This window comes from Cyprinodon tularosa, unplaced genomic scaffold, assembly GCF_016077235.1.
Source record: "Cyprinodon tularosa strain WSP-4 unplaced genomic scaffold, ASM1607723v1 ctg768, whole genome shotgun sequence".
In the NCBI taxonomy this organism is placed as follows: Eukaryota; Metazoa; Chordata; class Actinopteri; order Cyprinodontiformes; family Cyprinodontidae; genus Cyprinodon; species Cyprinodon tularosa.
Genome location: NW_024039527.1, coordinates 1 through 13,626, shown reverse-complemented (window position 1 = coordinate 13,626; position 13,626 = coordinate 1). Strand labels below are relative to the sequence as shown.

Sequence of the window (13,626 nt, the reverse complement as noted above, 5' to 3'; positions counted from 1 at the left end):
CCCATTATTTTCTTTGAGCTATTTAGACGTTTTGATGTATTAGATTGAAAATAGAAGTAAATAGTCTCTCCACAGTTAGACTTATGGCAAAACGTATTCCCAGAAAACGGATTCTCATTCAGTTGATGTTGTTTTAACCTCTGAAAGCTGCACTTTCTTATTCACATGCTCAAGTTTTGTGGTGTCTGCGAAAAACGTTTTATACCATGCCATTTGTCTTTCCAATTCATCCATCTAATCTAATTATATAAACCTATATCCTGTCTCTGTCCTTGTAACTGCTTTATTAGATTTAAAAGCATAAAAAAAAACATTTGCTGCGAATATCTATGAATGAAGCTGTCAGTAAACGTTTGTGACCTGATATAGAATCGACATATTGTACTGTGTGTATATATAAAATGGAGTTTTTTTATTCTATTTGTGTTAAGGCAAGTAGGATCCTCATGATTTACAAAAGATTACTACAACAACAGAAAATGGCTTGAAATGATTGCAACATGTATTTAGTGGCTTAATTTGATGACTTGTTTTCACACAGGAAACCAAGTATTTACTTAGTCCTCAAAATTACAGATTAATATGTGGAAAAAAACAGTAAGTAAAGACATTTGTGGATTTGGAGTTTCTAAATGTGATATAAGAAAATAGCTAACATATGTGAATCAGTCCTGAAGGCATCACTGCAGCGAAGCATCAACTCTGCATGCCAACGCATTCCACAGTCAATTGGTGGAACATCAACGTAGCTTGAAGTGCATGTACTGAATTACCTCAAAATACGCAGTACAGCTGGTTCTATATTCCAAGCACCTTTGTAGTTTTCCCTACTTGCATAATGTTTCAACACCTCACCTTTGAGTGCATTATTTACCTGTAAGAGCTATGACCTCATTTATTTGAATCTCACTCCATCTTCGAGGCCGTTGGGGCCCTACGTTACAACTGCCACTCTGTCTTACCGAATCTTGTCCTTTGTCAAAAATTAACTAAAGTATTCTCCTTCTGCAGGTTTTTTTTTATGCTGGCATGTGTCCATCCTCCTGTACATGAATACATGAGCTTCCTTTGTTTCTACAGTCCTGTATCAGGTTTCTGGGCATGGCTGTTCCGTGCGTTTAATGGAAATGCTATGCAGGAAAAGGCCATGTGGCAGTCTTGAATATATGTGCATCCGTAATGGGATACTCGTGAGTTCCCCTTTGAGTAACTGTTTGCCTTATTAGGTTGTCGTCTTGTGACTGCAAACAAACTGGGGAGTACTTTGAGATAGAGGAGATTCCTCAGGCTGGTATCCTGGCTGCACGCTGTAAATATTGCTGTACCTCGGACTCCTGGATGGGAGTATCGTGCCAAACCTTAGAGAGTTACAGGATATCTTGGTGAGAGTGTTTCCCTAAGACGAAATACAGAAACTCAATTTATTATCTTCCGGCAGCTGCACATGACGTACTCAGTGACTTGCCAAAGCCTTTTATGTGAGATATCACAATTTATTATATTAGGCGGAAGCTTTTGTTTTAGTAAAAAGGCATGCGAGGCTTCGCTGACAGATGTGTAATTATAAGATCTGAGTCACTGTGGTTACTTATATAACTTTATTTTCTTCTCCTTCTTTGCACAGTTTGGGCAAACATCTTACTGACCGATAGTTAAATTTATTTTCAGGTTTCGATATTAAAGTCACATGCATAATTTATGGATAATTATATAACAACCATACACATGTTACTTCATAGCCTTATATTATAGAGGCGTGGTAGTTGCAGTTTTCCAGTCAATGGATTTTGAACAGAGAACGCGTGCCGAGGGAGAGACTTTTGACTTTATTGCTTGGACTCAGGGGAGCCACTGTGTTGCTGGCTAAGGGCAGTGTGTGTGAGTCGCATGGGCCTGAAACTGATGAGCGTAGGGTTTGGTGTACATAAATTTCACCCAGCACCCCTCCTTCTCTGACACCTCAACCCACCCTACCCTTTCACACACACAGAGAGGCTTAGACATTGAGGCCTGCAGTCCTTGCCAAGCTTCCCAGACAGAGCTTTTTATCCTCGGCCTCTCTTAGCTTTAAGCTGACCTGTGACACCCTGAACTAATCATAATGGTTGCTGGACAACTTTGGGTGATCACGCCCCTGTCTGACCTGATAATATTTTAGGTCACATGGTGGTGTAAGATAATAGCGGACCACCCATGATGTAAGAAATTCACTAACAAGAAATATTTTCTTTTATTTATGTTGTCACATAAATAAATAAATAACCTTAAAACTTATTTTAGAAAGTGTTTTTTTAATATAGAATGTTCATATACAGATTGCACAGTAAATAAATTGGTAATTGTGCATCTAAATAGATTTTTGTAAGAAGACATATATATTTGACATATTTTATGTAGTCATAGCTAAGTACCTATTGTTACAGCAGCTAGATAGATGTATAAATTCATAAATATATATATATATATATATATATATATATATATATATATATATATATATATATATATATATATATATATATATATATATATATATATATATATATTAATGAATGAACAAAAATCTTTAAAACTTTTAAATCTTTGCACTATTTCCCTAATCCTTTAAGAATTATGTTTCTACTAAAGAAATCTACGCCAAATTTAAGACAGAGTGGTATTTTCCTCTCCATGGTGGTCTGGTGATTTTTAAATAAAGATGTAGGAAAAAGTAGTCTGTTATCACCATGACAGGCATGTTTTCATCTGCTCAAAGTAAAATTTCATGTCGGGAAGTTCCATGTGGCTCTTTTTATGGTTTCAGTTAGTGTTGTGACTTGTGAGCCTGATGTCTACCCTTGATGCTCTAGCAGGAGTCTATGCATTATTATATGCTGTAGATTTTATGGGCTTAGAGCTTTCCATAAGTCTGTTTGATTGCAAGATTAAAGATGAGGTAAATTCTCGGAGGATGACAATGTAGTTTAAGCTGGTTTTATTTTATCCGTTACAAGTAACACACTTTTTTTTTTTCTTTTCACAGCTCCATCTACGGTATCAATAATGCACCAGGTCAGCCGTACCATGGACAGCATCACCCTCTCCTGGTCTCAGCCAGATCAGCCAAACGGAGTCATCTTGGACTATGAACTCCAGTATTACGAAAAGGTGATCATAACCATTCAAGTACATGGTTAGATGCTTTGCCTACTGTATATCCTCTTTGACCCTAAACACAGACTGCATTCATTTTCCCTCCTCCTAAAAGGCCAAATACGTAATGATCATATTTAAGGTGTTGAATCCTTTTCATTAGGCCATTTTATATCTGAAACTCCTCCTGCTTGTTTGCTCTGCAGCAGTTCCTCAAAGGCATGTAGCTTCTGAATTTTTCTTTGAACCTCTGCTTGTTCTCCTCTACTTACAATCACGGTCAGTCACTGGGAAAGAAAACCGCGCTCAGCCCTGCAGCAGGGCCAGGGGGGATTGATGTGCTGAGACTTGTGGTTGAAAACATGGTTCGCTGACTGATGTAAAAATATTTTTTTAAGGGGCAAGCCCCTCCGAATCAGCATCGTTTTTCAAAAGAACCCTCACAGTCACAAATGTGCTTTACTCCACCACGTCCATTAATAAGAAAACACACGTATGCATTCATGCAGAAGCAGTTACATGTGTAGTTCCTCAAGCTTTTGCCTGTTGTTTTACTTTTGACTTGTATTTCTTTAACTGACACTGGTGGAGAGAAATGTCAAAACAATTGTTCCAGCTCCTGTTGTGACTCAGAAGTGATTTCTGAGAAGCCTATTGAAGGAAGCGGATAAAAATGTCTCGGTCTCAGCTCTCATCCTGTCAGCATTCTGGAAAGGAAAAGCATGGCAATGAAATGCAGCTCATATCATCACAAGGTGAAGCTCAAAGAATTCACCTGGCCTCAAACTGCCATCTAGTCTCTTTTCCTAATGGCAGCATCTGAATATTTGTCTTCATTGTGATAATATTGTTGTACTTCTTTATTTTAAATACCTTAAATTTCCTTAAATAGGTACTGGGAAGTCTTGAATCTGTCATATAACTTAACATATTAGCTCCCGATATGTAATCTCTTTAATTTAGCAAAATGAGTACCCTATGCAATCTCTTTCAAAATTACAAATCTTTTTTTCTGCCCCCCAGGATCAATCCGAATACAACTCTACCACCATCAGAAGCCGGACCAACACAGCAGTGATCCGTGGCCTCAAGTCAGGGAGCATCTATGTTTTCCAGGTCCGGGCTCGCACTGTAGCTGGCTTCGGACGCTACAGTGGCAAGCTGTACTTCCAGACCCTGACGGAGGGTGAGAATTCAGCCAACGCTCACCACAGCACGCACAGTTCTTATCACCTTTCATGCTTGGCTTTCTAACACATCATGCAGTGCAGTTAGATTTCAGACAGCTGCGGGACTGAGAAGGATACATTATGTGTTGGAAACAGCACAAGTATTCAAAAACAATTACCGTCCTGTGAATATGTATTTGCACCATTCCAGATCTGTTACTGTAAGTTTCAGGTTGTTATATTTTTCATTCACCAAATGAATTGTAATAGCAGAAAAAAGGGAACTGGATTAAATGCAAACTGTAGATTCCAAATAGTTGACTGAAATTTTATTGAACCCCAAAAGGGGCAATTATTTATCCCATCATAACACTCACAATTATAATAGAAAATGACTAAAATCACTAAAATTCCTTTAAAAATGCACAGAAACCGAATAAATATAGATATAGAAACTGTGGTAATTTATCGAAGCTACATAGAGATTACAAAGTCTCAAAGTCTAAGGCAGAAAACTGGAGTCATAGCACTCCTTAACAGGTCGCAGCAGTATTTGACTGTGGCTGCTCCTGAGGCTGTTTACTGTACTGTAAAGAGGGTGAAAGATATTGTCCATTTATAGTTTTTTAATTAAAAAAAGCTATCTGAATCAGTTTTTCCATCTGTGGAAACTAATTGCCCTTTCTTCTAATAACTTACCTCCCTTTGCAGATAAAAGTGCCATCAGGAATTTAAAATAAGTGGCCAATGGTGTTTTGCATCTTGATGGGGAGCTTTGATCCACTGTTGTGTAGAATTGTTTGAATTAAGCACCAGCGGGAGAGTTTTTAAGCACGAGAAGTCTGTTTAAGATCACACCACCACATTCCATTCAAACCAGACTAAGCCTATGAAAAAAAAAAAAACTTTTTTGTTTTATTCTTTTGTCTCTCAGATTGACTTGCTGAGCTGCTTTAGCTCACCGTCTTGCTGTAAAATCAGAGTGTTTAAGTTAAATGTCACTGACAGATGACCAGACTTTCTACTTTAGGCTCATCCGATATAGAGAGAATTTCTTGGTTTCATCAACTGTGGCAGGTTGTTAACATCCTAAAATAGCCCCAAATTTTTGTTTTTAAAACAGTGTCTTAATTTTGCACCAGATATGTGATATTATATGGGCAAAAATTCTAAAAAGTTTCTCTTAGTGTTTTCCCAGAAGCCTCAGAAAAGAACTGATGAACTGATTTCCTCTTTCCTTTCCTTTTTTTTTTATCTTGCAGCCGACTCTATGTTTTCATAGAGCTTCTATATTTATTTAGAGAAACTATCAAAAAAACACTTAACCCTTTTCTCTTTTACCAGTTTTAAGAGTAATTGTTCCTGGGACTGGCTAATAAAATTGTATTTGGCATCCTAAAAACATGTTTAACCACATCTAATCAATAATAACTGAAGGGTGTAATTAGTTTTTGATTTTGGCTAGGTCGTCTGCATAGCTTATACTTGTCTGAAATTTGGTGATCTAACCATGTTGGTATGAAAAAAAAGCCTCAGAAAAGAACTGATGAACTGAAAAATGATTTCCTCTCTCCTTTCCTTTTCTTTTTTTTAATCTTTCAGCCTTCTCCATGATTTCATAGAGGTTCTAGATTTGTTTAGAGAAACTATCAAAAAAACACTTAACCCTGATTTCTCTTTTACCAGTTCTAAAAGCAATTGTTCCTTTGACTGGCTAATAAAATTGTATTTGGCAACGTAAAAACATGTTTAACCACATCTAATTAATAATAACTCAAGGGTGTGATTAGTTTTTGACTTTTGGCTAGGTCGTCTGCATAGCTTATACTTGTCTGAAATTTGGTGATCTCACCATGTCGGTATGAAAAGAAAAAACACCAAAGCAGATGAAAAATCTAAAGGGTTCATAGTTAAATCACAGTTTTGCTTAACACCAATTCTATAAAATGTCAGTTTTTAGAATAAATCACTACCAATGATTTTTTTCTTTTTTACACAAATATTAGGTTAAGCAACAAATTAAAGTTGTCTTGTTATCTAAAAAAATTGGCTTACATTTAGTAAACATCAGTCAAGTAGGTTAATGTTAGAGCTATCTCTGGGTAATCCCTTCTGAATATCTTATTTCCATCAGCCTGCAGAGCCTAGAGCCATCATTAGCCTGAACTCTCACAGGAACATCCGTGATGCTGCCGCGCACATTGATCTCGGCACAGACAAAACATTAGACTGACTCAGAACTGGAAATATTGTGTAAACAGAGCGTGTGCAATGTTAATCCTTTAAACTTCCATTTAAAAAGGTGATTTTTAACTGCAAAAAATAAAAAAAGTAATCCTGCTGATGGAGTTTAAAATGAAGAACGGTTCCACAAATATAAACAAAGCTTACAGTTTCAGCAAAATAGAAGCAGAGGGAAAGTGAAGCTTTCCCAGAAGCAAAAACACCAAAATTAAGTTTTTATTACATTTAATTGCTTCCATTAAATGGATAATTTAATTTAATTTTCTTATGTGACTTTAAAGAGCGGAAGCTTTCTTTTTTTCTCGCACCCATTTAGAAGTTACTTTCTTCATTCTTGGCTTTCGGAGCAGTCTGCTTCTCATGCAAATATGCTCTCTCTCTCTCTCCTTCACTTCACACACTTTCTGCCAGATGATTTGTCCATATCTGTGGCATCTAAGCACATTCGATGTGGTTTGCAAGATGTTGCGTGCTGCCAGCAGAGATGCCAAGATGCTCATTGGTTCACCCAGCCTTATGCCAGTCTGCCACCCATTGCAGCAGCTCAGATGCTTTCCCATATGTTTCAGCTTGTGGCGCCTTGTGACTGTGTGTATGGGCATGCTTGGAATGACACTTCTCTCTTTTTTTTTTTGTTCTAATATAGAAGAGTACAGCACAAACATGCAAGAGAAGCTTCCACTCATCATTGGTTCAGCAGCTGCAGGAATGGTTTTCCTCATTGCTTTGGTTGTCATCATCATCGTTTGTAACCGGTGAGTCAGTTCTCTAATGTAAAAGTCTTTGAAAGAGTTTTACAAATTGCTGCCCCTGCAATTTTTTTGTTCTGCAAATAAAACTACTTCTGTTCAGATATCTCAATTCTTAACCAATTTCGATCCACAGTCACACACACACAAAAATAAACGTGTCGTAGATGCAAACTTATGGTCTTTAAAAAATACAGCTCTGTGAAAAAGTCAGTTGATTCATATCTGGCTTGGATTTCAGTTCCCAATTGGGCCAATCATGCGGACAGTGCAGGTCTGCACCTGTGCAGCATTTTAAAGTCTACAGAGTACACCTAAGATAAATTTCCCACCATGACAATGTTAATGCTTCAGATATCCCCCAGGCTTTTATCTATGCAGTATATCACCGTTTTGGATTATGGCTACAAAATGATATTATATAGATGGTACTAAAGTGTAGAACATTTAGATAAAAACGTACACTTAAAATTTACTCTAGATTTTAGGCAGTAAGGTTAAAAAAAGGTTACACTCTGAATCAAGTTCATTTAATATATTTTGTTGATTTATAAAGTCTTTAAAAAGATTAAAATAAGAAAAATAAATAATTCTTAAAGAGAATGCAGAAATATGTTACAAAAAGTAAAATGGATAATTTCATTCTTGAAAAAAATGTTAAACATTAAATATAATCTGATTTTGGTATAACTTTAGTCTATTTTTATAAGCAACTTTCATAACAAAATACTTAAAAATTAATGAGAGTGCATCCAGAGATACATTTTAGGCATTTTTTTATTATTATTATTACTGATCATCTCTTACAGGTCATTAAAGGGTTGATGAAAATAATATATTACTTACCAATAAAAAAACATTTTTATGCAGAATTTTTACACATCTAAAGAGTATGTCCATGTACTGTATAGTATATATTCTCAATATAAAAAATTATATACATTTACTGATATCCATGACTTTTGATTATGGTTCAACACTCCAGTCTTTTTTTCTCCTGAGCCTCATTAAGAAGCTTCTATTGTTTCTGGTTAAGGGCTGAATGAAAATATATTACTATTTTAATCATTATGCATTTAGATGCACCTGCATATAGTTTGATCTGTTTGAATACTGTATTTTTGATCACGATTGTTAATATACACTAATGAAAATAAGTCCACATTCAAACTGTAGATGATAAAAAGAATCCAATGATGACAAACAGGAGAGTATATTTCAAGCTTACAATAGTTTCCCCTCAAAAGGGTTGATGCATCTAATAAAGTAGGGCTGGGATGAAAGATATATTTAGATTTGTGTGGTATGCCTGTGTAGATGCCTTTTTCTGTGCAGCAAAGAAAAAAACAATATATTTTTCTGTAGTCTGGTTTTAGCTGATTTATCTAAAGCTTAGATACACCTGGGGGTGTTTGATTCATGTCTTCTCCCCCTCCTTGCTCCCTCTCTCCGAGCCAGAGCTAGAGTTCTTTGTCTTTTCCCCAGGAGGCGTGGCTTTGACAGGGGTGATTCAGAATACACAGACAAACTACAGCACTACACCAGCGGCCACAGTGAGTAAACCACCACTTTTCTCCACCCACTCTCACCAACGGCTTCAGCCGCAGGACTAGACACACCTGTATCTATGACTTACGTGTCATTCCTGTGGCGCTCATCCAACACGCCGATGCCTCATGTCTCCATGGCTACCACCTTGCTTGCTGCGGTCCTTTTCTGTGGGCCCCTGCTCATGTCCCCAGCCTGTACTTTTGTGTGATCTTTCCCATTGTTTGATTCTACTCACTTAGGGTGTGGATAACCACACAGAAATCAGAGTTTAACTCTATGTTATATGCATGACGTCTTAGTTAGATAATTTAATTTTGTTAAAAATAGGTCAGCCTTCACTCATTGTAGAGGCCGTTAGAACGCTAACGCGGATGAGTCGTTTGCTTTTGTCAACTTTCAAAGGAATTTAGGGAATGATTGGAATTGCTCAAGGATATTCTTTCTGTATGCACTTAAAAAAAAAGCATAGTTTCAATCACGTCAATGCAGTGATCATTTTGTGAGAAAGATATTTCCATCTTGGCTCATTAACAGATCTTTTTTTACAGTAAATTCATAATTTTGTATTTATTTATATGCTTGTTTGCTTTTATCTCTTCTTAACAAATCAGATTCTCTCATAAGATTCTTAGTTTCTTAGAAAAGCCCAGACAAGCTGTGCAGAGGATTCCAGTTTTAGCTACAGTGAAGAACGTGCCAGTAAATAGCTGGGTATTTCACAGCTATTATCAGAAGCCAACATGTCTTGTGTGTATCCTGTTCTCACACCAGTCGCAGTTCAGGCTTTTGCCCTTGTTTATGGTCGTCTTCGCCATTAAAGGAAGGTGGTCTTTTGAACCATGCTTCAGCTTGAGAAGAGATTGTGGGCTTTAGTAATGGGGGGTTGCGCCGAGTAAGATCTTTTCCATCTGTTCCATTGCTCAAGCATGTTTTCTCGCTGTAGTCTGCCAGGGTTTGAGGCAATGTGCATGCTATTCTTGCACAGCAGCAGGCCATGCGTGAGTTCTGCATCCATTCAGATGGCCTCAGGTCTAATGTGGAGGTATGTGCATTATAATCAGATTTTAAACTAAGGACACTTAAGTCCCCGAACACTTAAAGGCCACCTTAAGCCAATTTACCTGGCATCGCAACTTAGGACAGACAATTTATTTCTAGAGGTGGAGTTGAGCAATACCAATATAAGACCCCACTTCCTCTCCTGAGTGTTAATGGCACAGTGGCTCACTGGAGATGATATATATATTAACCCACTAAATCACAGCTCAGATGACTGAAGGTGCCATGTCCTTGCTGACTGAACAACCACACGCAGTACCCATAAGGTGCCTGTCATACCACCATTTGTAATTACAGTACCTCTTTCATCTTTCATCCTTCATTACCTTTATGTCTTAGGAAAAAAAATCCATAATTGCACAGGATAGCACAAATAAAATATGAATGAATTATTACACTCCCTCACTGCATTGGACTGTCTGGCACATAGGTCTGCTAACGTGACCACAACAATTCAATATTATAGTGGCTCTTTCCTGTCTTCCAAGTGTCTCCAGGAATGAAGATTTACATTGATCCATTCACATATGAAGACCCAAACGAGGCAGTGAGGGAGTTTGCCAAGGAGATTGATATTTCCTGTGTGAAGATTGAACAGGTCATTGGTGCAGGTAACGGAAAGAGCTCATTGAAATTTGGTTGCTATGCAATATTTCTATAGCAGATTGCCAAGGTGTAATAATGATATATTTCATTATGAATGATTTATAATTGCAACTATTTTATGTGTCATGTCTTAATAGGAGAGTTTGGGGAAGTGTGCAGTGGCAACCTGAAGCTCACGGGGAAAAGGGAGATGTTTGTGGCCATAAAGACCCTGAAGTCTGGCTACACCGAAAAGCAAAGACGAGACTTTCTGAGCGAGGCCAGCATTATGGGTCAGTTTGACCATCCTAACGTCATTCATCTGGAAGGAGTGGTTACCAAGAGCAGTCCTGTAATGATCATCACTGAATTCATGGAGAATGGATCCCTTGATACCTTCCTAAGAGTAAGAAAACAGAATTTTTCCCCCTATAGCAGTTTTTATGCTATTACTCGACTACCGTTTTACAGCTCTGCAGAGTAATGATAGCTTTAACAACAACATTTGCTCAAAAACAGACAGGGCTTCCTCCTTTGAGGCTTGGAGGTCTGTATTTAGAGCTTTTACTTTGACAAGAATAAAAAAATTACCCAATGATCTCAGCATAATACGTTTATTAAAACAGACTCTGCCTGACAAAATAACTGCGGTGCTGACTGCAAACTATCTGTCAAAAACTGTCAAGAGATATTCTGTCCTGCTCCACGTAGAGCATATCAATATCCAGCAAATCTGTTACAACAACACATCATAAAAATTAATACAATTCAATTGCTGGGGGCAATTTTACCATAGCACCTCCTTTTTCCCATTGCAGAGTTATTCTACTAGATTGCAAATCAAATTCAGTTTTAACCTGTCTCTCAGCAATATTTTCTGTCAGTCTTTATTTTGCTCTGCTTCATGAGGTGCCTTGTTAGGTAGAGTGCAGACTTGTCGCTCCTAGTCTCACTGCTTATTATGCACTGCTATGCATGCTCGCTTATGAAATTCTAATTATTTTTGTCTTATGCTCCCTGACAAGAAATGTAAAGTGCTCATGAGTTCATCGGATTTTTAATTTTCATAATCTTACCAGCCAGGGATATTACAGGAAACTTTCCGTGCTTCCATTTACGACCCACAATAAATAATTCAGATGCTTTTCTGGACTTGAAATGAAATGTCACATGTTTAATTATGAAACCACTATAGGATGAGATGTTAAACAGGTCATCACTATCTGTGCTGGGATACATGTAGCCCTGAAATCAAATCAAATATGTTGTTTTTATGGTTTTGTTTGCTTTGTTCCACTCTTAAATGTGTCTTTAAAAAAAAAAAAAAAAAATTGCTAGACAAGATGTGAGTAATGGGGACTTAAGATGTAAAGTATATTTTCAGTGGACTTAATTTTATGTACATGTTAATGACAGGTTGTATTTTTATGGCTCCTAGTTGCAATTAGGATCTACAGTAAATATAGTTAGATTGCCTCATGTTTACTACACAAAAGCTGCAGTCAGTGTTTGGAATAATTATAGAACACTGATATAATTCTACCTTTCCTGGTTTTTGCCAGTTATCTTCCATGCAAATGAAAATAGTAGAAAAAAAACCCATCTATGCTTAGTTAGATAGTATTTTAGAGGTAGTTTTTTTAAAGTGTTAAATCGAGCTATCAAAGAAATAATATCAGAAAAAAAGCACATTTTGCAGCTGTTGTTATACCTGCTCCCCATTTCCAGATTTTAGGGGGCAAAAGGCTGGATACCCAAATACACTAGTTCATCATAAGGTCTATGAGATCCAGTTGTATTGTAATATTTTCCATGTTATCTAAAACATTAAGATTTGTGAGTGTGAAAAGTGCGTTAACAATCATGGATTTATAGAATTATATATTTTACCTTTAAATAGTATTTAGTATTTATAGTCTTCAGGCTTAGCTTCCACCTCCAAGCCTGCATCAAAGCCATCCTCATGAAGCCGACATAAAAATGCCTGTCAGCACAGAACTGAGGCTGGCTCCGGAGTCTTTATATGCGTTCTGCCTCTGACCTCACAGAGGAAAAGGATCAGCTTTTTTTTAGGGGGAATCTGATCTTCCTGCAAAAGCTGGTTTTCTTTTGCATATGTAGATACTAGCTAAACATATTTGAGGCCTCTTTGGTTTTTTCTTCAAACCAGTAAAGTTTGGCAATACCTAATAGTTACAGTTGCAGAGAGCTTGAAGCCGTTGAACAAGATTTTTTATCTTTTAAAGCAATTGATAATTTGTTGTTCGAAACAGCGACTGAGGCGACAACTGAGCTGCCTGCTAATGGTTTGGCTTAACTGCTATAGAAAAACAAGCTGTAGAAATAGAGCAGGGATTGAGAGATCATAGATGGGATTGAATGTTGAGCCACATATAAGCTTAGAAAATAAACAGAATAAACTCCAGACTTGCATGAAGAGTTATTTAACAAACTCAAACAGGAATTTGTACTGAAGGGGCATTTTTTCCCCCTGACTTCACCTGAGTTTAATTGGAGGATTCGGCTCTAAAGTAAAGTAAAGTATATATGAAATTGGGCCGTGCTTTGGGCTTTTCTAACCTGCTTTTTTTTTTTTTAGTCTGTCCACACTCAATCTTATTCTTTCCTGCCCCGTTCTCCCAAGTATTTGAGTTTCCTGGCATCGTGGTGGGTGGTGGAAGTTATGCAGGTGTGCCCAGTTGGAGGCACAGCTGCACCACTGCCTCAGACACTATCCGAACATGGGGTATAAAGCCGTCACCAGAACGGAAAAGGGAACAGCTGTAAGCAGACAGCCAGTCCCAGCTTAGCCCTGCCGAGGCATGATAAGCTGGACCAAAACCTGTTGGTCTGCTGCAGGATTCCCTTATTAAAAAAAATGTACAGAAAAATAACTTAACCATATTCAGACTATATAAGTTAGTATAAGTAGTGTAAAATCGTAGCACCTCATAACCAAATATCATATTTACAATTTTAATTCAAATTAAAGCCACAAGTGGCATTGAGCGGCCCTCGCAGCTCGCACCGCCTGGTATGTTGCGATCGCGGGAACCAAGCGACCTCCACCTCCACGCTCCTTCCCAGCCTATGCTCCTGCTCTTCAGCCTATGCCTGCTGCTGCTTCTCTTCATCCT

The 13,626-nt window shown here is 37.5% G+C and overlaps 1 protein-coding gene across 1 annotated transcript in view; it reads left to right on the top strand.

Moving 5' to 3' along the window:
* The window catches only part of LOC119773562 (ephrin type-B receptor 2-like), a 148,368-nt gene extending 137,395 nt beyond the window's left edge, over positions 1-10,973 (top strand). The window contains exons 6-11 of the mRNA XM_038270569.1: positions 3,023-3,147; positions 4,156-4,318; positions 7,192-7,300; positions 8,780-8,847; positions 10,393-10,515; positions 10,648-10,973. Coding sequence (XP_038126497.1) covers positions 3,023-3,147; positions 4,156-4,318; positions 7,192-7,300; positions 8,780-8,847; positions 10,393-10,515; positions 10,648-10,973 — 914 coding nt within the window. The remainder of the gene's footprint in view (positions 1-3,022; positions 3,148-4,155; positions 4,319-7,191; positions 7,301-8,779; positions 8,848-10,392; positions 10,516-10,647) is intronic.
* The last annotated feature ends 2,653 nt before the right edge of the window (positions 10,974-13,626 follow it).